The 22,088-nt window shown below is 45.9% G+C and overlaps 1 protein-coding gene across 5 annotated transcripts in view; it reads left to right on the top strand.

Moving 5' to 3' along the window:
* Window positions 1–22,088, top strand: part of SPTBN1 (spectrin beta, non-erythrocytic 1) — a 196,068-nt gene that overhangs the window by 66,557 nt on the left and 107,423 nt on the right. The window contains exon 1 of one of the 5 annotated variants that reach the window (XM_007190017.3): window positions 17,409–17,544. The exons of the other annotated variants lie outside the window; for them this stretch is intronic. Within the exon in view, the coding sequence (XP_007190079.2) occupies window positions 17,436–17,544 (109 nt within the window). The 5' untranslated portion in view covers window positions 17,409–17,435. Of the gene's footprint in view, window positions 1–17,408; window positions 17,545–22,088 lie in introns of those variants that run through there. 5 annotated transcript variants of the gene reach the window in all.

Here is a 22,088-nt window from a genome sequence, read left to right as displayed (position 1 = left end):
ATCTTCATTGACTTACGATAAGGTTATGTCCTGATAAACCCATCAGCAAGTTGAAAATGTCGTAAGTCCAAAAAAATGCATTTAATACACCTAACCTACTGAACACCATAGCTTAGCCTTGCCTACCTTAAACGTGCTCAGAACACTTACATTAGCCTGAATCTAACAAAGCCTATTTTATAATAAAGTGTTGTCTATCTCATGTAGTGTATTGTTTGTGCTGTATTAAAAGTGAAAATGAGAATGGTTCTAAGTGTATTGGTCATTTACCCCTGTGACCGCCTGGTTGACAGGAGCTGCTGCCCAGCATCACGAGACAGCATCATACAGCATATTGCTAGCCCAGGAAAAGATCAAAATTCACAATTCAAAGTATGATTTCTACTGAACGTGTACTGCTTTTGCAAAATCGAGTTGAACCATCGTAAGGAACTGTCTGTGGGTATGTGTGTGTGTGTGTGTGTGTGTGTGCACCCACATTTCAATTTCACAAAGTAGTGTTTACGTGTATTTCATGAGATGCTGTGATATTTTTCATTCTATTTTTTTTAAATGCTAGTATTGATCCGCTAATTAGAGTTTATAACCAACAGTGTTGGAAAACCCTGTGATAACAGGTCCATTTGAAAGAACATCTAAGTGGTCTCTCTGTTTTTAAGCTTTATGAATCATGGTTATTAGAGTGATTATTTGATGTTTTTGTTTCATTCATTTATTAGTGAATGAATGAATAAATGAAATCTTTATTGAGCACCTACTATGTACCAGGCAGTGTGATTAACATTAGAAATGCAGTTGACCCTTGAACAGTGTGGGGGTTAGTGATGCAGACCCTCTGTGTCAGTGAGAAATCCGAGTACTGTGTAACTTTACAGTTAGCCCTCTGTATCATGGTTCCTCTGTGTGTGTGGTTTTGCATCTGCTGGATTCAACCAACCGTGGATCATGTAACACTGTAGTGTAGTATCTACTGTTGAAAAAAAATACACATAGAAGTGGACCTGCACAGTTCAAACCCACGTTGTTCAAGGGTCAACTGTATAGAGATAGGTTATGAAGTGAAAACAAGCTTGTGGCCAGCAGAAAAGATTTTCAGTTCTTTCAGAGGAGAGGCAATGTCAGTAGATGGAAGGGAGCTACAGGCTGAACAGGTGGTGCCCAGAATGGCACGACCGTGCCCGGCTGTCCTGGGCAGCCACGCAGAAGTGCAGAAGGAGCTAGAGGGAGAACCCTAGAAGTGCACGAGGAGGGCCTCGAATGCCACGCCAAGGAGTTGTCTTTATCCTTAAATTTAGCCTGTGGGTTTCAACATTGAGTTTGGGAGAATTGTTATTTTTAAGTAGAATTGTATTTGCTACCTCAATATGTAAAATGGCAAACTTGGAGCCACTCTGGATGAAACAGAGTGGCCTCACCTGGATTTCTACCCCCAGGGGTCCTGAGCCTGAGAACCATTGGTAGGATGGCACTTGGGTCTCAGCAGGAGCCCTCTGAGCCCTCCACCATGGAGGAAGGCCTAGGAGAAAAGCTAGATAGAGGGAAGCCATTTGGGGAGACTGTCCTGTTTGTCTGGAGGAGATGAGTAGGAGGCCCTGAAACTGGGGCGGTCGCCAAAGGTTTGAGAGAGCAAGGGCTTAAACTGTTAATCAGAATCCCTAGGACTTGCTCTCCAGTGGGCTGTGGAGGGGATGGGAAAGGAAGGCGGGAGGAGCATGAGTTTGGTTTTGGTTATATGAAACCTCATGCTAAGTTTTTTCTTCTGGGTTCCAGATGCTTGGGGTATCTTGAGAGCTGTATGGGGTATTTTGGTCACAAATATGCAAGGCAGGCCACTGTTCAGTATTTTGTTTTTGCTCTATCACGTGGCCTCTAGTTTTCAGGGTTATACCACATTTTCCTTAGCTTGCATTTGCCCATATTCTCCCCAGCCTTTGGAAAACACATGGGCCCCGAGCTCTCTCATCTGCCTCTCCGCATGCCCATGTGCGGGTCCTCCTAGGACCTGAGCACCCGGCTATTCCTAGGCTTGGATTCAGGCATCCAGGACCATCCGTCACAGGGCTGATGCTGAGAAAGGAAGAGTGGCTTTCGAGGCCTGGGGTCTGAGATTAAATCCCTGCTCTGCTACTTACTAGCTATAAGGTAGTGGGCAAAGTTACTTCTATAGGATGAGAATCATAATATCCTCCCTGTGGGATTGTTGCGAGAACTTTAATGTGGAAGCTGCCTAGCTCAGCGTCTGCACAAGGTAGGCATGCGTGGGAGGTGCTAATTATAACCTTGCACTAGGAAGATAAATCTTCTGAAGAGAGGTCTCCTCTCTCCTCCTGCTAGGAGGCCTTCCATATTAAGAAATGCTACATTAATACACGGTCGGAAGATCAGAAGTCAAGGTGGAAAAGCAAGAACGTTCAAAGGACGCCTGTCTGATGGCCTAAAGATAGTGCCGACCTGTGGCTTTGTTTGCTGTGGTGTTTAGAGGGCATTTGTGATTCCAGGCCTTCTTCTGGGGAGTGGGAAAAGCATTGGAAAAGCCTCCTTTTTAATTAAAAAAAATCCCTAATATGTTCTTTGCATTTGCATCTTCTCTGGCTGCATTTTCCTGTTTTGAGTTTGTACTCAGTGCACATTAAAATAATTGGAACCCTAAACATTCACTGAGGGAATGATTTAGGGGAGAAGTTCCATAAAAACATTTTAAAACTTTTCTTGGAGTAGAGGTTGAGAAATTTATTTATTTTTTTCCCTGCAAATAACCAAGATTGGAGGGAGGGAGCGATGGAGATGGGATTGGGAGCCCTGTGTTGCTTGGAGGGGGCGGGGGGAGCTCAGCATAGAACATCCAAGTCAAGTAGGCCGGCCCTTGCTGGGAGAGGGTTGATCCTTTATGGGGGTGATTAGGTTTGGTGCTCTTTCCTTCTTGTTGAGACAGCTGTAGTTTGGCATCAGGGGATAATAAAGAAGAAATATTGCTAGATTTTCAGGGGGATTATTTGTAATGCTTAAAATTTGTGTATCACTTTCATCTTGGGGAAGATTATAAAAATATTACTTAAATATTAAGAGCAGTCTTCAGTAGAGGGCATTAGCCCCCATTTCACAGATTTCAGTCGGAGATTTTCTGAATTAGGTTGTTATTTGCCCCAGCCTTCCTACTTTAGTAGTAATATAAATCAGAGGCCCCTGCGTTCCAGGGCAGTAATTGAAAGCCTCTGATGCCTATCTTTGACCTATCTTCTCTAACTCTCTTGTAAATTGCCCTCCTTCGCATAAGTATTTGTAGGTATCTGAATGCCTTTTAATTCATGAAAAAAAAAATCTTGTATCTCTTCCTACAGTTACTCCATATCAGAGAATTATGAGTAAGACTCTGAGATACCTTGCATAAACTTAGAAGATTAGAACTGCTGGAGGAACAGAAATTAGAGCAAAGTTTTTAGAGTTTTTTTTTTTTTTTAAGTAATGAATACTCATTTGTGACATCAGTGGTGATTGAGCTTATTTTAAAAGCTTTCCTGATACAGCCAAACATTACCTATGTTTAACAGGAAAGCTGAATCAAGAATCAGATATTTTACAGAGTTCTTTCTTCTGATTGTCACGTGCAAGAGAAATGTGACCAGTTTAAAAAGGGAGGCCTAAGTGACTTATTTTTAAAAAAGGTCAAACATTTATCTGTGTTAAATAGTATACTAAAAAGATATGGTGGTATGAATTACCTTATAAGGTATGGAGGTATAAAATATATCCTAGATATGACTGTTCGCAGGTTGTAGAAACAACTTGAAAAACATTTTTAGAAAAGGGGTATGTTTATATTTAAGGAAGGACGAAATTAAATAAGTGAAGGTATCCTGGGATACCTGGGCACTTGATTTAACGTGCCTACTATTCCATTGCTCTTCTACTGTTAGAGGAAAGCCAGGCATTAAAGATGGGCATTATATCCTGGGGAAAACTTTTTTTAGGTCCCAAAGCTTTTTACGGCATTGACAAAAGGGCTTCAGCTGGGAGGCTGTTGTCAGTATTGTTTCTGCAGCCAGGAGATGGAGGTGCTGCTGGGCTTGGCTGGTTGAGACTTTAGAGAAATGGTGCAGCCTCTCTCAGCTTCACTTTCACTTGAAAAACGAGGGACAGGCTGGTTAGGTATTCCAAGGTCCCGTAGGCCTCCAGGAGCGTGTGTGGGCTCCGGAGGAGTTAGCAGGCTGCCTTCCTGTGGTTGCCAAGGTGAGTTTTTGGCCTCTTTTCCCAGTGGTTTCTGTGTACACAGTGAGATGCAAACTGTGTATAGGGATGACAGCAAACTTTGTCCTTCTCCAGGAAATGATAAACGCCATGTGACTCTGACTCAAGTCCTAGTCTCCTGTTAATTTTTTGTAAACTTTTTATGTTTGATGAGTCAGAAATGCAGGCTCTTGTAGAGTGTTAACAAGACTTTTGATTATAATCACTTCAAACTGCAGGCCCGTCTCCTGTGTAATGATTTTTGCCATTCGCCTTTCCATAATCTTACATAGGCAGGATAGAAGGACCCTTTGATCAGTAAGAACTGTGCTCTGTTGCTTCATGAGTCCTTGTTACACTAAAATTATTCTTAACAGAAAACTATGTATGTGCCCACACTAAGAGGATATCAGCAAGTCTGAATATTTCATGAGAGTTGATGGAGTATCACAGAACCTTAGGAGTACAGAAAACTTCTGTGTTAACATCGGCCAAGGTGATCCTGCGCACATGTGGGCCTGCTCGTGGATGCACACACCACACCCACACCCAAATTGTGTAGATGTGTGCATGCCTGCTTAACTATGATGTGTTGCTACTGACTCTTCCTAAACTACCAAAAACTACTACTGCAAATTTGTGTTTTGGGGATTCCGTCTCAAAGAGGCTGACTGAAAAAATAGTTTTTGAACAATTTCATGAAGGGTGGACTTGCAGAGATCAGAAGGCCTGACCCTAGGCGTAACTGCAGTACATGGAGGTTACTCTACAGCACTATGTACACAGACATGAGGCTTGGAGGCAATTTGGAGTCAATAAGTATTTTATTGGGAATTTTGTTGTAAAAATGAGAGTTGGTAGGATTCCAATACAGTTTTTTTTTTTTTCTTAAGAGTTGAAGAGAGGACTTGGAGGGATCAGTGTGTTGGTTGATAGCATTTGAGAACGTTTTGTTTGAGTTTGGAGTCATAGACGCGTAACATGGCCTTAGATCAGCTTTTCTTCCCATACCCAGTAGTGGATTCCCACAGAGTCAGTACCAAAGCTTTTTAATTTCATTTAACTTTATTTTTAATTGTGGTAAAAAACACATAACATAAAATTTACCATGTTAACCATTTTTAAGTGTACAGTTCAATAGTGTTAACTATATTGACATTGTTATGTAGCAAATCTCTAGAACTTTTTCATCTTGCAAAACTGAAACTCAAAACCCATTAAACAACAACTCCCCAATTCCCCCTCCCCCAGCTCCTGGCAACCTCCATTCTACTTTCTGTTTCCTTGAGTTTCACTAGTAGATACCCCACGTAAGTGGAATCATACAGTACCCGTCATTTTATGACTGGCTTATTTCATAATGTCCTCATAATGACTTAGCAGAATGTCCTCAAGGTTCATCCATCTTGAAGCATGTGACAGGATTTCCTTTTTTAAGGCTGAATAGTATCCCATTGTATGTATGTACCACATTTTCTTTATCCATTCATTCATTTGTAGACATTTGGATTACTTCCACCTCTTGGCTCTTGTGAATAATGCTGCAGTGAACATGCGTGTGCAAATATCTCTTTGAGATTCTGCTTTCAGTTCTTTTGGATAAGCCCAGAATTGGGGTTGCTGGATCATATGTAATTCTGTTTTTAATTCTTTGAGAAACCATCATACTGTTTTTCACAGCAGCTTCACCATTTTACATTCCCACCAATGGTGCACAAGGGTTCCAATTTCTCCCCATCCTTTACTGAAACTTTTATTGTTATTAAGATAAGATGTAGTGGAAAAAAGATACCATCATGGTCACAATTCGTGGTTTTCCTGGTGGATGGTAATTTAAAAGGGTGATAGAAATGGTAATAAAAAGGTGAGTGGAGGGCTTCCCTGGTGGCGCAGTGGTTGAGATTCTGCCTGCCAATGCAGGGGACACGGGTTCGAGCCCTGCTCTGGGAAGATCCCACATGCCGCAGAGCAACTGGGCCCGTGCACCACAACTACTGAGCCTGCGCGTCTGGAGCCTGTGCTCCGCAACAAGAGAGGCCACGATAGTGAGAGGCCCGCGCACCGCGATGAAGAGTGGACCCCGCTTGCCGCAACTAGAGAAAGCCCTCGCACAGAAACGAAGACCCAACACAGCCAAAAATAAATAAATAAATAAATAAAAATTAAAAAAAAAAAAAAAAAAGGTGAGTGGAGAGGTGGTTAGAGGTGAGCATGGCAAGTTTTAGAAAAGAGCTTAGTCTCTCTCTTCTCTCACTTCATTCTTTACCTGTCGTTAAAGTGCTAGTTATAATGAATAGATTCATTCATCAGATGTGTTTTAAAAAATGCCTCCTGAGTAAACTATTCCCTCTGAACATCATAAGAATAACAGAGGACTTCTCTGGTGGCACAGTGGTTAAGAATCCGTTTGCCAATGCAGGAGACACAGGTTCGATCCCTAGTCTGGGGAAGATCCCACATGCCGCGGAGCAACTAAGCCCGTGTGCCACAACTACTGAGCCTGCGCTCTAGAGCCCGTGAGCCACAACTGTTGAGCCTGTGTGCTGCAACTGCTGAGCCCGCATGCTGCAACTACTGAAGCCCACACACCTAGAGCCCGTGCTCTGCAACAAGTTGAAGCCACTGCAATGAGAAGCCCGTGCACCGCAACGAAGAGTGGCTCCCGCTTGCTGCATCTAGAGAAAGCCCGTGCACAGCAACGAAGACCCAATGCAGCCAAAAAAAAAAAAAAAAAAAAAGAATAATAGAGAAAAATCTAGTGAAGAAAACCAAGAGAAAGGGGGTCTTCGAACAACAGACCTTGGGATTTAGTTTGTTTGGGGCTGACTGTGTGTTTGGGTCTCTGCTGGGCTGGGAGGGTGAGATCAAAGGGGCCAGTACCACAGTCTGGGGCCTCCTTGTCTCTCAGCTGGTACAAGTTGGATGTCAGAGAACACACGGAAAGATATGGGTCATCTGCCACTTAGTACAAGCCTGTCTGCTCCAACTTGGTGTTGGATCCTGGAAGGGAGGCGGGAGAGGGGATGAGGATGCCCTTTCTCTGATTTCAAGCCCTGGGCCCGCTTCACTGACTGAAAGGCTCAAGAAATGCATGCCACTGCCTTTGTCCTCAGCCCCTGATACCTTCACGTTTTCCTGGGAAATGAAAGAGGCAGCAGGAATTCAGAAGGCCTGCTTTCTGATTGCTGGTGTGCAGTAACTTACTCTGTGTCTGTGGGCATGCTGCTCTATGCTTCATTTTCCTTCTCTGTAAATGAGATGGTTGGCTCAGGTGGGTGAATTTTGAAAAGGACCTTCTTGACACCTGTTCAGAGTTCTAGCTCTCATCTCCTTGTGAAGGATTAAGGTATGGATGGGGGGTGTGTTACATAAGGTGGAACAGGCCCTGCGGTTTACCATATGGTGTCAAGTTTTATCTCACAGAGCCCTTGCTCTGTTCAGGCTTCTGTTCAGTGTGCAGGCTTCTGAAATGCCTAAGTCGCTTTTGAACAGTTGTTTCTTAGAGGATACTGGGCTAGGTGTGGAGTGAAGGTTATGTAAGACTTGCATCTGCCCTAAAACAGATCATGATGTATTTCCAAGAGCATTATATCCAGAGAACCCTGGAGATTTTCTATTTTATATCTCTTCATTTTTAGGGAGAGCATTGTGAGAAGCCAAGGGCCGGGCTCTGGGTCAGCAAGGCCAGTCAGTGTCAGAAGTTGAGACTGGAGTCCACTTTTCACTTCTCTTGAGTCTGTAACGAGTGCATTCTCCATTATTTTAATTAGGTAGATAAGACTGGTGCCCAAGAAGAGATAAGCAATACTCTAAGGCAGCACACAAAAGGTGCCAGACGATGCAGGGCTGACAGTATGGGTATAGGGTTTCTGAAAAGGAGCAATCATTCCAGCTGGGATAATCTGGGAAGCCTTCCTTGAGGAGGGAAGTTTTGAGTTGGGCTTGAAGGATGGGTGGACTTTAGACGGAGAGGGAGAGGAGAGGGGAGCGCCAGGACAGGAGCAGAGGCGTGGAGATGAGAAAGCCCGAGGCAGGCTGGGGCAGAGAGACAGGAAGGAGGAGGGGACGAGGACTGACATTTATTGAGCATCTGTCTGGCGGCAGGCACAGTGTCTGGCTCTTCACCTGTGTCATCTCAGCATGCTGAGTGGGGGAATGACATCCTCACCAAGCGCTCATTTGAGGACGTCACTTTCTCCCCTCCCCATCTGTACTTGGGACCTGTCCTCCTTAGAGTAAAAGTCAGTTACACTTTGATCTGGTGGGAAAGTACCTGGTTTCAAATGGGGAGAAAAAGAAAACAGGGAAGGATTGTCAGGTTCTGTAAAGAAGGTCTCTGAGGCTGTTGATAGTATTTCATTCTTCTACTGTAAGCCTGGAGCCTGCCTCCCAGTTAATGGCAGCTGGCGGGCCTTGGCGCTCCTGAGTGACTGGGCTGACCATGAATTATTCAGGGCCTGTACCCAACGAGTGGCTGCCTGGCCAAGCCCTGTGGGAAGGAGACTGTGCTATGTCACTGAGGGACCAGCAGAGGCTCAGGTGCAGAGGATGAAGAAATGACGGCACCCTTAAAATATTTCACGCTTTAACATGCCAGGGCTGCATGCACTGTTCCGTGGCCCTGCAGCTGGGTAATCGGGGCCTGTTTTTCAGAGTGAGAAATCACGTCCCCCACGCCCAATTAATAAGTGCAGTAACCTACACACTCGTGTTAGCATGGCACATGTTGTCAGGGATTTGGTGAGAAGCCACATTAAAATTGCAGATAGGATGGTATGGCAACAGAGAGCATTCGGGTGGAAGGAACCCCACTCTGCTCTGTTCTTTTCTCAGCCAAGGAGAAGAATACTGTCGTTGATCCATTCAGAGTGGTACTCACACCAACTCTCACCAACCTCACTTGTCATGCATTACCACATCTTTGCATTTGTGTGTACATGCCTGTGTGCGTTTGTGTGTCCTGTTTCCTCCTCTGGGCCAAAGGTGCCTGCAGAGAAGAAATCACTTCTTAATGACGCTGTGGGTCCCTCAGATGGCCTGAGCTGAGAACACGGTAGGGCTGAGAACTTGTAGGATGGGTTGGCTTTTGCTCTGTGCAAACCAGGAGCGGCGGGGCCTGTGTCTTGATGATGAGGTTTGCATCCCCTCACTCCCTTCCTTTTCTTCCTTTCCTCTCCAGGTGCTTGTTCAACCTGCTCTTTTCACCCTATCTCATTACAGCCAGTCTGTGTTAAGCTCCTGGAAAAGATAACCTGGGTGTGGATACCTGTGGGCAGGGTCCAAAGGCCTATTTTCACAAAGAATAGATTTGTATTTCCTCTTTTCCCATTTCTTTCCCAACAGCCGGTAGCTGTTGCTACCAGGAAACAGCGTCTTGTCACTGTTCCATCTGCCCCTTTGTAAAACGCTGGCCCGATGGCTCTGAATACCTGTGTGTGTCAGCCTTTTCCCTCCAAGTTGGAGGTGGGGAGCAGAATCAAAAATCCTGGGCAAGAGCAGACCTGGCCCCAACTGCATTCCTCAGATGTTCTTTCCTGTGAACCATTCTACCTGTGTGGAGGAGCCCAGTCTTGGCTCTGGCTGGTGTTACATATTCACAGGCATAGCAACACCTGTTTGCCAAAGGTGGGGCCTCTGGACTGGAGCATTTCTTTTGCTGGTGAAGCTTTGCATGTGCAGATAACAGATGAGATAAGAATGCAGGATAAGGTTTGGCTGGGGTAGAAGATTCAATAAACTGCATTCCTTCCTTGCCCCGGGGCCTTGGGTGCTGGTTACTGAGTGTAACTTGCCATTTTTTCTCCTTCTCAGCAGAGATGTCAGTGCTTTGTATTCAGTTCTGCTGTGACCAGTGGAACAAGAAACAGGAAAAGGATATGAATAAAAATTAGATTTGCCCTGGTATTTCAGCCATAAAATTATATGATTTTGTGGGAGGGGTGAGTGTGTGTGTGTGTGTGTGTGTGTGTATAAAAAGGGAGAGAGATCCATTTGTCCATCCATCCATATCCTCCAAGGCACAGAGATAGCAATTGTTGTGGATGGAAATACCTTTAGCCTTCCCTTTAACCTTTGTTCTACTTACTCTGAGTCCCCAAGTATCAAATCTGATAGCCCCACCTCAAACAAACATTGGCCTTGGTAAAAACATAGGCCTTTTATAACTTGTTTCATAGTGAGTATTGTGTTCTTACTATCTCTGCGATATTGCTACTTTTATGACTATAAAATACGATTTTGAATATGCCTTTCCCAGTGCATAATGGGGTGAGTTAAAGAGAGGGAATGGGGTTTGTGAGTACTTCCCGGGTGGAGGACTGGTCCTGCTATTCCGAACTGTCCTTGTCCCAAAATCCAAAGGGGTTCCCAGCCTGAGGACAGTGATTCCGCGTGGAACCTATCACATCCTCCATCTGGTAGCCGCCTTGGTGAAGAGGTGGGGCAGAATTAGTTTTTGAGATTTCCTCTATGAGAAGTTTAAAGACTAGTAATCATAGCTGCTGTGATGGTGCTAAGATCTTTCTAAACATTTAACTCAATTATAGAAAAACTCTTTGAGGTTGGTCGCATTACTGGGCCAGTTTTTCAGGCTCAGAATCACAAAGTTAGAAAGTGGCAGAGCCAGCTTCCTAGATTCCAAGTCTGTTTTTAACCACCTTTCCTCCTCTAGCTTTGCATTTCCAAACCCTGACCCAAACACTCAGTGGGCGGTGCTCTAGGGGTAAATATGGGGGTGGTCTCAGCCCTGATCTAGGAGTCCTGTGGGTTGTGAGGGGAGGGGAAGTGCTGCTGACTGCTTCCAGCCGCCCAGGCTGTAGGCCCTGAGAACGGAGACATTCTGGAGGGCTTGGCAGGCACAGAAATGCCAATGTCACAGATGTGCCTGCCAGTGGGACTTTGTGAAAATTGTTCTTTGGGGTGGGAAAAGGAGGTTTCAGATAATTTTTTGTTTTCTGGTTTTGGCTGGATTTCATGGTTGTGTGCTTGGTTGGTTGGTTGAGTTTTCTGGTAAGTGGGGCCGTTTCCATTGAAAAAGGGATGGTTTCTAAGAGAAGGTGCATCCTGAGGCAGGCTTTGGGGAGTAAGGCCAGCAGTAACTAGGTAGTTATCGGGTGGGCGGCTCTCCAGGCATTATATAGTAGAAGTAGAAGAAGAATGATCACAGTTAAGGTTCAAGACTGGGGGAGGTGGGCAGGAGGCTCCTGGAGGAGGGAATGGGTGGGCCAGAGAGGTAAGACAGAAGGAAAATTGGGGAGACGAGACAGAAAGATAAGTTTCAGCTGCAGGGAGCATAAACGCAGCAGTATGGTTTGGAGCCCGCTTGTCTATTTGGCCACATGGGTGGAAGAGGATTATTTTAGTAGTAGTATTTTGGTTTCCTATAAAGAAAGGCTCAGGAGAAATTGGCTGTGGTCGTCCAACTGTCAAGGGATTTAACCGCGATGAACACGAAAGGCAGATGTGGAAACAGCAGTAGAAAGCGGCAGAGAATTTGGCAAGATAGTTTTTATGTGAAACCTTGTTGTTTCACTCCCTGTTCCTACCACTTCTTTCCCAGCTCTTTGGGTTGGCTTTTCAAGTCCTTGAATGTGTACAAATCCCATCACATTTTAGCATTTTGGCCATCCTCTCCCAGACATTTCAATCTTGCTGATGTTTAGATGTTCAGGAAATGAACACCCCACGGTTTACCCTTTCAAGCTTGCTGTAATGCAGGAAAAGCAATCTTTTTTTTTTTTTCTTTTGACCTCCCAGACTACATAAAGCCTCTTGGAACAAACAGAGGTTTAATCTCACTCCCTTAGTGTTCCCCTTCACGTGCTACATGCTAAATCATACAGAATCTTAGTTATAGGTCCACCAAGTATGAGAAAAGGAATAAAACAAGACCAGACAAAACCCATTCACAACAAGGGAACCCTCCAAGTAAGTAGCAACTTCTTTGTGAACCAGCAGAGAATGTGCCTGATCCTGACCCAAACTAAGTGTTGTCTAGGTTCGTGTGGAGGCTTGCTTGGGTTTTAGGTTTACCTTGAACCATTTATCGAGTCTTAGGGTTTTCTGAAAAGCGTAGACACCATTAGTAAGCTGAGATTATACTCTGAGTACACAGGAGAAACATCGCTAGACCGGCAGGTCTGCCGTCCAGGTGTGGCTCTGCCTCAGCAGCTGTGCAGCCTGGGGCAAGACACTGTATCTCTCTGAACCTCGGTTGCCTTGTCTGCAAAATGGACACAGTACCTACCTCACTTGAGAAAATGTATATGAAAGCTACAGGGTGCTGTAATAATGTGATGTTGTTGTTATTATGGCTGTTCAGTTTATGTGGAGATTGAACTCAAATCACTCATACATTTAGAACCAGAAGGAGTTTTTATGACCATAGATTCCAACCTGTTGGATTTGTGGGCGAGGATTGCAAGGCCCAGGGAGGTAAGGCACCTGTGCGATTACTTAGCTCCTTGGTGGCCCTCAGGAGTTGGGGTGAGCCTGAGAATCTGACTGTGGTCTTGAGTCTTTCCACCACACCACAGCACTTCTGATTTGTGCCGTCTACAGATAACCGTAGTGACTTGGCTTTGCCTTTCTGACATCACAAGGATAGCAGATACATGTTACTTGGGCTTCAGTTGCTTCAGTCCCATAGCTGACTTGACCAGTCAATCGTGGCCATCTTTCATTACGCCTTGGAATCTTTTTCTTTTTTTTTTTTTGGCTGTGTCGTGCGGCTTGTGGAATCTTAGTTCCCTGACCAGGGATTGAACCCGCGCCCTTGTCAGTGAGAGCACCAAGTCCTAACCACTGGATTGCCAGGGAATTCTCACGCCTTGGAACCTTGATGCAGCTTGAAGGCAGGCACAACCACTTAGCAGGGTTGGCCACATGTGTTGATATCCTTGGCGTTGGGGAGGGACAGTAATTTTTCAGATTAGAAAAGATTGAGGGGAGAGGCCAAGATGGCAGGGTCTGTTTCTGCGGGAAGCTTGACCGTTGAGCATTCTGAACCCCGCCCCCCGCATTAATGTTCCCATTCACACGCTGCGTGTTTCTGTCATAGGTGTCTTCAGGATTCTTTTTCTCAGATCACTAGAAATAAAACTGTGACTCAGACCCCTGGCCTCTTGCTTTATTGAGTTAGAGCTGGGCAAGCTCCTTTAAATTCCTACTTTCCTCCTCAGAACGTCTCCGTCCTTGCCCGCCTGCCTCTGAAGGTTAGTGGGCCTCCTCTTGGCTGAGGCTGCCTGTGCCACCCACACCGATGAGCCATTGCCCACCGGCCTTTTCCTGCCCGTGCCACCTCGGGGCTGAAGCCTGTGCGCGGAGGACATGCCAGCTCGGCCCGCCCCAGAACCCTTCCCTGGTCCTGTAGCTCCCTTCCCTCATCTTGCCTTCACCACTTCTACCTTCTTGTCCTCCATCTTCTGTTGTCTCGTTCTCCAATTCCCTGTGACCTCACTTCAGCTTGTATTATCCCTGTGACCTCCTAATTCACACACTGGATCACCTGTTCTCTGTTCCCTGTTCTTTCTGCAGCACGTGCTGCCATCCGTCTACCACCTTTCCTGCTTGAGTATCTCTCCCCTCTCTTGAACTTTCATTCTATGAATCCCTTGGTATCTCCACTGTTGTTTCTCCTTCCTCCCAGATGCTGGCCTTCCCCAGGGCTCTCTGCTCGGCCGCTTGCCTCTTACATCCCTTCCTAGACTTCAGCCCACTGCAGTCTCAACTCTCAGTCTGTGCACGGGTTGTATCTTCAGCCTTGAGCTCTGTTTCCACGTCCCTGACTGCTTCTGAACATGTCACCCTGTGGAGCTGCAGCCTGTCTGGAAGAAAATGTTCATTCCCCCCCTGTACCCCACAGCCAGCTCTAAAAACCCCAGAGTCTGAAGTTCACCCCTAGCCTTTGAACCTCCCAAAGACTTTGAAGTCCCATAGGACTTGAATTGGTTACCAAAGTCCTATGGATTAACTCTTGCATCATCCCATTCCTTTCTGCTCCTGTTGCTGTACCCTGACTAGCCCTTTGACCTGGACAACTGCAGTGACCACCTTGCTGCCTTTAATGTCTCTCTCCTTTCAACCCATTCTAATCTACCACTGCCAGATTAATCGTCCCTAGAGCCCAACCCAGAACCCGTCCTCCTCTGGCTCAAAAATCTCCAGTGGCTCCAAGCCTGCCTCCCTTGGCTTTCCTCCTGCCTGACCCTAGTTCCTTATGTTTCAGTCAAACGGTAGCACCCGCTGGTGCTGTTCCCCCGACAGTCCAGTTGGTGCCTTTACTTGGGCTGCTTTCCCCCAACTAGGAGAAGAGCTTCCCCCTCATCCCAGCCTGTTGATAGTCTACCTGTGCTTCAAGATCTGGTCAAATGCCAGTCCCTCCTGGAGTTGTTCTTCCTGCCTTCCTATGCAGATGTGACCTCCTTGTCCACTGAACTCTTGGCAGCTCCCCTACCTACTCCTCACTCTGTTCTGGTTTTGGACTATTGGCGTATCTGTCCCATCTCCTTTGGCTACCATCTCTCCCAGTTATCTTTGACTCCTCCAAAACACCAGGCAGTGTGCCCTGCGTACAGTTGGCATCCAGGAAATACTGCGTGGAATAAAGAATGAGTGCTCTGGCCTTCCTTTACCTCCTCCCGCTGCTGAGGTGGAGGTGGTCACCTGAGCCATTAGGGTTGGGTCCTCTTCTTCCCTGGCCCCATCACACCACAGCATTCCCACATCTCACCCCCTGCCCCTGTGGGGCTATTAAACCCTTTCCTAGCCTCAAAACCTTTCTTTCTAATATTTACATGTGTCCACTTCACCTGGCTTGTTCTAAGTCTGCTCTTGAGGATCCAGTGTGGTTACACGAGCCCCAGCCTCTCCCTCCATCACATCGAATGTAACCTGGCGAATTAGAAAGCTTATTTTACCTACTTCCCTGTACCAGAGGGAACTGAAAGGGAGACTAAGAGTGGGGACTCATACTCTGTTCACTAAGTGGCTTAAAGATTAAAAATGTGTTGTAAATTGTCAAGCACTTTGCAGTCTCATTTTGTGTGCCCATAGCTAGACACTTAGAGATTTACCATATCACCAGTATATTTAATAGTGAAGAGGGGCCTGTTAAAAAGATCTCAAATGAGAAAATTCTCCATTCTCCTCTTTGTAGCCTTGATGTGATACGTGGGGGAAAAAATCAAGAAGAGGTGCATTTTGCAAAACATACTTCTAATTTTGAATAGTATGACCATTTTTAGGGCATTTTCACATCATCCCCTCAGTAACCTTGTAGGTAGGCATTAATTATCCCTGTCTGACAGCAGAGGTTTAGAAAGAATCCAGGGTTTCTTCTAAGGTCATAAGTGATTAAGAGGCTTGGCCAGGACTAGAAACTCAGGTCTTGGGAATCCTAGTCAAGTGCTTCTTCCAAGACCCTGCATTTTGCCACCTTGCTGTCAGTGTTTTGAATTGCAGTAGAGGGGCTTTAGAAAATGCTCTACATCTTGGATGTGGAGAAATATCTTTGAATCCTGGGCCTGGCTTTAGAAAGCTCAAGGTTGACACTGGATGCATTAAAAACCCAGCGGTGTGGATGGAAGGAGTGGGGTGGTTCTGAGTTGAGCAGTTAGCTAGACTCTGGGTTTGTTTTAACTTTAGCCCTGAACAGGATGCAGTTGCTTGAATTACAAGTGCCCTGGGGACTAAAGTAAACCTGTGGTGGAGGCCCATCTCTTCAGGGCAGATTGGACTCCCTTAGGAATGAAATTACCTTCTTCAGTGAGTATGACTGCAAGGCTACACGCTTGAAACGCTAAATTTGTAATTTGTTGTCTGCCTGTAGTTACTGAGAAAGGGGATTGGTGGGTGGGTGGGTAACTAGGGTCAGTTATTTCCCAAGAACACATTTTGATCACTGATATTGTCTATGTAGAGGATTTTGTTTTTGGTTGAGACTGGTGGGAGAAGTTAGCAAGGAGAGTTTTAAATTTTTGAAGAACTCAGAAGTTTAAAGGCTTTGTTTTGCAAATCACAGTAGATTTCAGGGTGATTTCTTTTATCTCCTCATTGGTTCCTAAAATCATCCAGGTCAGGGATCCTGGAGGTGTTTACCTGTGTACCTTTCTCCCACAATGCCTTGCAAGTCGGTGCTCCCATAAAGCTTGCATTGAGTTACTGTTATAGGGCCGGTGTTATCCCGGAAAACCTCCGCTTAACGTCTCGTACTGGCAGCGGCAGGTCTGCTGAGAAGATCCTTCCGTGAGCCTGAACTTACACGCTCCCCCCCGCCCCCCTCGCTGTGGCCTTGCCCAACGCCCAGAGGGACTTTTACTTTGACCCGCTGGCACGGCCGGGCCGCCTCCGCGTGGTCGGCGCCCGCGCGGTGAGGACGCTGAGCGCCCAGGTGCGCGGCCCGCATGGCTGCGTGAGCTCCTGAAGCTAAATAGTGGAGGAGCCGCCCCGGCCAGGGACCTGCGGGGCGCCTTACCCTACCGGGCCGCCTCCTTTTCATGAGATAGTAATCGGAGACTTTTCCGTTACGTGAGGCTCTCAACAAAAGATTGTAATTCCAGCAGCTTTGTTTTGGGAAGGTACCACCGCTGCAGGCGCGTCCTGGGCCCGACCCGGGGGTCGGCGGCTCCGCGGCGGCCGTTGGGTGGGGGCCGCGGCCGGCCGGCCTCCCCCGCGCCCCTCGTGGTACAGCCTGCGTTTCCTCTACAATGCAGTTATGCTAATCAGGTGACATCACCACCCAGCGCACGGCGAGTGGCTCCTGATTAAATTACAAACCGGCGGCCGCCAAGGGCAGCCGGGAGGAGGTGTGTGCGCTGTGCCCGAGAGCTCCCGGGCTCGGCGACCGAGGCGTGTTTAGGGTTGGCCATATTTTTAAAAAATTTTAAGTAGGACTTGCGCCTCCCTCCCTCCGTCCTCCCGCCCCTCCTCGGTAATTTATTTCAAGCCTAGAGCCAAGGGCCACAAAAGGAAGGAAAGCCACAAGGAGTTAGATGCGTGAGTGGCCTGACTAAGGTGGACTCTCCTGCGGCCAACTTCCTATCAGATCTGCCTGCTGGACTTTCACACCGGGATGGGGCTTGCCTAAGGTCCAGCCCTTTTAGCCGGGGCCGGGAGCCAAGCGTTGCGGAAGCTGCTGCGTGTTGGATGGGGGTAGGAGGGGGCCGGAGCGGGATTTCCACCGTGCAGCCCGCCGGGGCGTTACGCTGGGCATAATGGAATTGCAGAGGACGTCAAGCATCTCCGGGCCGCTGTCGCCGGCTTACACGGGGCAGGTGCCTTACAACTACAACCAGCTGGAAGGGAGATTCAAGCAGCTACAAGGTAAACTCCCGTCTCAAAGGCCGGGCCTGCCCGGGGGCCGTGCTGCCTCCAGGGGTTCTGAGGGTTTATTTGTGCCATATGGTACGTGACCCTAATGAAGACCGGCGGCCGCACGCCCGGCCCCAAAGCCTCTGGTTGGCTGCGAGCACCCCATTCACTACTTAAAGGAGACAGTTTCTCACTCTTTACTCCAGAAAAGCCACCATTTGGAGTCTTTCTCTCCAGTTTCCCTTAGGCGCTCTTGGTTGTCAGGTATCTGCTGCCCACTGCACACACATTTTCTCTCTTTTTAGCTGTCTTTGCATTTTAGTAGATCAATGATAATAGGCCTATTAGTATGCAAGTATTTGATTCCGGGTCGCCTCCGTTTCCCAGCCCCCAGCCTTTTACCTCTGGGAAGCCTAAAGGTGTAAAGTGCACTGCTGGACACCCTGTAGAACAATAGCAAAAGGAAGGAGGGAGTGGTCTTTTTGTTCCTAAGCCTTGGGTAAATTACAGTTTTGATTCCGAAGCTTCATTTTAACTCTTTTGATGTATTGTGTTGGGATAGAGCCTTGCCATCAATTTAGTGAGCTATGTAATTTATAATGAAAACCAGTTATTGTCATTCCAGTGCTATTGGGTTAGATTAGTTGGATCAATTACAGGCTTCTTGGAGTCTGTATTAATCTCAAACAGTTGAACGAATCTAATATTTTTATGGAGAGCATTGTGTGGGGTGATGGGCCTGCTGCCTGCGGCCAAAGTGGCCCCTGCAGCCCCCTTGGCTGTCCCTGCCCAGCCAGCAGGCCTGGCCGGTGGTGTCTCGGAGCTTATACATGAAAAACGATTTGTAACTGAAAACAGAACTCCTTCCGTTAGGAAGCCCCTGGAATCGGTAATAGGCTGGGAATGATTCTAGTGCTGTGAAAAAGTAGCCTTTGCAGACGGTGTATGTTTCTTATTTTAACTCTTCTTGGTGCCTCAAATGTGGACCCTGGGAGGAGGAGGAGGAAGGAAGGAAGCAGCTCAGTCTTAGAATGTTTTCACTGGGGAGAGGGGGAGGCTATATTTCATTCACAGGTTTATTTGTCTTGTGAAATAGTTGACAGTAATGACACTTTTCTGGAAAACAAGAGGCAGAACAGGACATGATTTTAAACATTTGCTAGGCTGTGCTGCATTCCTTGGGCAGTTAGCTAAGAGGAAGCTGCATTCCCTCTAGGGAATGGTTGTGTGTCTTTGCTTCATCCCTCTTGAGCTCTTCGAAGGTAGAATTTGCTTTTTTGGAAAACTTAGGGGGGGCCAGAGCTGGTGGCGGGGTGGGGACTTGAAGATGGTAAATAGAGGAGTGGGGTGTGTCCATTATCTTCTGGGTGTGTGGTCAAAGGCCCACAGTTTGAGGTTTGAGGTTCTGAGAATTCAGAATGCACTTCTTCTTCAAATGACCCAGGCTCCTCACTTCATTGTATCATACTGCCAAGGAGAAAGCACCAAGGAGGATCCTCGATCTGAAAACCTATTACTGAGGTCCAGTCAACCCCCTCCTGTAGTCTCAGAAGAAATGAAAACCAAGGAGAAAATACAAGAAGGTGTGGGGACCAGTGTGCCCACAGGCCCACCCATAACAAAAGGCTGTCACTCTGAAAGGTTTGAGGACGGTTGTAAAACTGCTCACTGAGGAGGGTGGAGCTTACACACAGGAAATGTCTTAAACTGTCCTCTCTGGAAAAGTAAAATTTAAATTTAAAAAAATCACCGTGTGCCTGTGATATTTTACCTCGTGTTTCCCAAGGAAATTCCTTCAAAAGGGGTGAGCTCCACATTTTGTGTGGTGATTTTTTTAAATGACCTTTGTCCCCTAATTTAGTTGCAGATAACTTTCTTATTTCTAAATATTGCGGTTTAGAAGTTGCACAAGTTTAGTGTTGGTATTTCTTCTATAACAGAAAACCACCCGTGTTGAGGAACTGAGACAGGGTGAATTAACTCTCAAGTATGGTGGATCCCAGGAGAATTACAAACAGTTGGCATCATCCTTAGTTACACATGGAATTGATTGCATTTTAAGCAACTTGAGGAAAATTTTTGATAAAACCTTTTCCCATCCCCACCTACCCCCGATCCCCGTCTGGTATTTGTTACTTATTGTTTAGTATTTGTAGTTCTTCCAATCATCACATCTTTGATAACTTATAGATTCTGTCTGCTGATTTAATTTTGTACATGCCTACTAAGCTGCCTTTTTCCTCTTTTTAATCCTTCCTAGTACTTATAACCCAATACTGGCAAACGGCACCTCTGAATCTGTATCGATTTTTTTTTTTTAGTGCCTCTTATATGAACTTATTCATTTAGCGTCTGTACCTTAGAGTCTGAGAGTACTGTGATTTTGTAGGAGATATTTCTGCAGTTTTCTTGGTTTCAAATATTTTCACACTGGATCCTAAAAATCTCAGGAGGGGGTGGAGTTTTAATGTTCTAGCTAAGGGAAATACAGTGTTAAAATGAGTCTGGTCTTTTAGATAAAATAGTTTATAGAGATTTATCAGTAAGTAAATAAGTGTGATTAGAAACAAAACCTCACTGAGGGGCTTAAGGGGCCGAGATGCAGAGTGATGTCTTTCACACTGATGCTCCTGGCATAAGAGATAGGACCTTCCACCTCTGATGGCTTCAAACATTAACCACCGACGCCCAGCACACACCTGACAGGCACACACCTGACAGGCATATCCACTGCGCACTCGAGATCTCTTTCGAATTTCACCTGCAAGATTAAGTTACCACCTTCCTGAGAATCTGTTCGTGTATCTTATGCAGTTAGATTTGTTGTTTTGCTTTTCTTTTTTAAATAAGAGAGGACTGCTGAAACACAACAAAACTCAACCTCACATGTTTTTAAAAAATGTGTTTGTAGTAGCAGAGAAGTTCACGATGATACCTTTTCTCCAGTTTCACACCAGCCAGCTCCACTCCTTATCAGACGATACTCCTGCTCCTCCTGTACTCAGAGGCTGTTGTGCCTGCCTCTTGCGTAAATTAAATTCCAGGCTCCTTAGCTTGGCATTCAGGACCCTCCCCCAAATGGCCCCAGACACGAAATTCCTATTCCAGCTCTTACATTCCAACCAAATAAATCTTCCAGGTGGGCAGGCCTGCAGCTCCTCATGAAACCCAGCCCTGGGTTTTTCCTTCATTGTCTACCTTCTGCCTCAAAGGCGCTGCCCTTCCATTTTACCAATAGAAATCCTTCCTACAATTTTTTTAAGACTATGCTTACATTCCATTATTCAAGAAAGCTTCTCCTTGTCTCCTCCGTTGGGTAGTGGGAAAAAGATTTCACGGAGTGCTCACCATGCACCAGACGTGTTAGTGGGAGCTTTGTCTGTATCTCATCTTGTGTTCATAGCATACTTAGGAGATTTTTTTTTTTAATTGAAGTATAATTGACGTACAATATATGTTACATGTGTACAATATAGTGATTCACAGTTTCAAAGGTTATACTCCATTTATAACTAGTATAAAATATTGGCTTATTTCCTGTGTTTTACAATACATCCTTGTAGCTTACTTTATATATAGTAGTTTGTACCTCTTAATCCCTTGCCCCTATATTGCCCCTCCCCCGCCCCACGGTTTTAAAGATGAAAAGGTAGAGTCAAATAGCTTGTTCCAGGTCCCAGGCGCTGTTGAGCTCAGGCTGAACATTGTTGTTCTCGAACTTTCTCCTCCCAGACTTCTAGATATTAATATTATTTTATTTCTGCAAAAAAGAGAGAGAAGGTGACCTTGTGAAATGCCAGCCCCAACCTGCTTCTCTCTTCTTCCTACCTGCCCCCTCAGAGCACTGATTCTATCAGTTCTGTCAGTGGAGTTGTAATGAAGACAGAATCTAGTTTAAATGCACCAACATGAACTTTCTCTGCCTTCTTTGCAGCCTGACCCTGACATCCAGCACCTGGTGTTTCTGGAGAAGGTGCTTTCTCTTAGCTATTCTGGCTCAATGAATTTTTCCAGCTGTCCAGAAGGAATCATGGAGTCACCTGTCTTCATTGGGACATAGAGGGAGACTAAAGAGTTGCAGGCTGTGGGAACGCGTTACACTCAAGTTTATTACGTGCTCTCTCAGGGTTGCCTCCTTGAATTTCTTCATTTTTTTGGTTTTGATTTCTGAACTGTTAGGGAAAGAATTTTGCTAGTTTTATACCCGCAGATCACGGGGAAAATGCATTCTTAAGTGTTTAAAAAGAACTTTCCAGTTTGTTATGGTACCTAGATGTTTGTCTTGTGTAATTTCGTAAACCACAGAGAGAGAAGATTGCTGGGTTTACACCTGCTTGTCATGAAGAAAACTTTGAGTTCTTAGATATAAAGTAATAGCCTTCAAATATTTCCCATTGTGGCAGTGAAAAGAGTTGGTGACAAATGGTAACCCTGTTTTTTTTGGAGTGGCCAAGATTTATAAGAACACTTTCTGGGCTCTGGTCTGGATACCTGCCAATGCTGTACTATGATACTATAGATTTTTCTAAGCCCAGATAACTTTGTGGGATAAGTCA

Source organism: Balaenoptera acutorostrata, chromosome 12 (genome assembly GCF_949987535.1).
Source record: "Balaenoptera acutorostrata chromosome 12, mBalAcu1.1, whole genome shotgun sequence".
In the NCBI taxonomy this organism is placed as follows: domain Eukaryota; kingdom Metazoa; phylum Chordata; class Mammalia; order Artiodactyla; family Balaenopteridae; genus Balaenoptera; species Balaenoptera acutorostrata.
Note: the sequence above shows the minus strand (reverse complement) of the source record. Positions and strands in the feature narration are given on the sequence as shown.